The 2,144-nt window shown below is 40.4% G+C and overlaps 1 protein-coding gene across 1 annotated transcript in view; it reads left to right on the top strand.

Annotated features, from left to right (window-relative positions):
- EIF2AK2 (eukaryotic translation initiation factor 2 alpha kinase 2) overlaps positions 1-2,144 on the top strand; it is a 21,085-nt gene that overhangs the window by 5,090 nt on the left and 13,851 nt on the right. The window contains exons 3-4 of the mRNA XM_027898851.1: positions 1,004-1,167; positions 1,950-2,052. Coding sequence (XP_027754652.1) covers positions 1,004-1,167; positions 1,950-2,052 — 267 coding nt within the window. The remainder of the gene's footprint in view (positions 1-1,003; positions 1,168-1,949; positions 2,053-2,144) is intronic.

Raw genomic sequence — 2,144 nt, 5'->3', positions numbered from 1 at the left:
TCGCTTGCTTTGATTCATCCTTATTTCCTTGTCATTATATTTTTTTGTTTTAGCTAGTTATATACTCCATCCTTGATTAAGTTTAGGTTTGAATTTTGCTCCCCAATTTTCTGCCTAGTGTTTTGTGATAACCATTCTTTTCTTTTTGACTCTGAATGCTTCTTAGCACTTTTTGAGCTAAATTTTTCCTTGCCTGTTTCCATATGGTTTTTATTGTGTCACCATCATTAACATAATTGTGGTATGTTTGTTAATATATTAATAATGCTGCTTAATCGTGAGACAGCTGAAAGTCCTGCCTTCTCCTCTTGTACGTGCACAGGAGCACTTGCAACCCTGCCTAAATGGCAGCATCAGCAACATCCTGATGCCACCCCTTCTTCACAGCTCATACCCTATATTTCCCTAAAAGAGGTGGCACGGTGAGAGACACGGTGAAAGGCTGTTAAAGACATGGGTGTAGTACTTGGAAAACTGGATTTACATTTCTTTCAAATAGTAATATTGTAGGGTTGGGATGTTTGTCCTTGGCCACAAGGGACTCCATAAATGCCAACCTGGAATTTCTTATGAGTATTTTGAAAAGCTGAGAAACCTTGCAGCTATATTAGATTTGGGCAGTGTTTATCTTAATGTGTTTATTAAGTTGAGGGAGCCCCCGGTGGTCTAGGGGAAAAGACACTGCACTGTCACTGCAGAGACCCCGGTTCGATTCCCGGTCGGGGCCCCTCCCCGGGCAGATGGAGCTCGTTAGCCCGTAAGGCAATCCATCTACGTCCTGAGGACCTCGCTGCCACCGTCCAAGCGTGCTTGGCCCCGGCAGATGAACCTCAGGATTAAAGGGTGGGCTCAGTTCCGCGCGCACTGTGTCTCACCTAAAAAATCCAATGCGCAGGCTGGAAGGTGTAAAGACCTTCCCCGGTTCTTCGTTCGCGAAGAGACTGGCCATCACCATTAAGTTGAAGTTTTTAGGTTACCTATTTTGTCTGGTTTATAGCTGCAGAGTTCTTCAAGTATGGATGCTGCAGCATTAGCAACAACTCAAAGAACCTCATCACCTGAACCAGACAGAGACTATGTCAGCCAACTAAATACCGTTTCACAAAGGGAACGGCTACACGTCGATTATCCTGAAAGAACTCGTATTGGAGATGACCATGCTCCCATGTAAGATGTACTTTGTGTTCCTACTTCCTTCTAATACTTTGTTGCATTTACTAATGCTACCATTAATTATCTTCAGTCATGTTAGCTAAATCTTTAGAAATAAAAATTCAGAGGTAGTCTGGAGAGAATCCAGTGTAGGGCCATTAAGGTGGTTAAGGAGTTGGAGCATATGCCATAGGAGGAGAGGTTAAGAGGATCGAGTTTGTTTAGCTGGGAGAAGAGATCGCATGATGACAAAACGGTAGTCAGTGCTGAAAATCATTAGTTTTCTTGGTTGTAGCTCTGGCAACTTTGTGGACCTCTGTGTGTGTGTGTCTTGGAGACTTCTAGGAATCAAGTGCCAAGGAACCTGTTGGTGTATGTATTGCTGTAGAAATGTTCCAGTTAATGACAGGTGTAAGATGATAAAGAATATCTACATAGTTTAACTCTCTTGATAATATCTGCTGGAAGGTTCCTCCTCTCTTATGCAGCAAAATGAGCCATGTTAAAACCTAAACTGCAGATATCTGTGATAGAGAGTGTGTATGATATATTGCTTTGAGAAGCTCAGCTTTAAAAAGTGCTAAATAATCACACTCTAAGAGTGAGTTATCTTAAAGGCACATCAAATTAATTGTCTACCATTATCAATTAGATTAAATGTATATTGGGAACACTGTCCTGAAGATGTCTATTTCATATTTCCATTTTATGATATCAATTCACTATAGTGTTTAAAATCATTAAATCAAGACTTGTCATATGGTATACAAAAGTTGATTCCCTCTTGTATTCGACAGATTTTGTTGTAGCTGTACAATTAGTGGTCGGTTATATGGAAAGGGCACTGGACCAACTCTAGCTGCTGCAAAACAAGCTGCTGCAAAACAAGCACTTGAGAAGGTAAATAAAGAAAGCTCTCTAACAGTATGTGCTATATTTACCTTTAAGACAGAAGTTTAATTTTTTAATGTTTAATCTTTAATCTTTGAACA

Source organism: Empidonax traillii, unplaced genomic scaffold (assembly GCF_003031625.1).
Source record: "Empidonax traillii isolate 1590-97213 ecotype Southwest subspecies unplaced genomic scaffold, ASM303162v1 scaffold626:size867168, whole genome shotgun sequence".
Taxonomy (NCBI): domain Eukaryota; kingdom Metazoa; phylum Chordata; class Aves; order Passeriformes; family Tyrannidae; genus Empidonax; species Empidonax traillii.
Note: the sequence above shows the minus strand (reverse complement) of the source record. Positions and strands in the feature narration are given on the sequence as shown.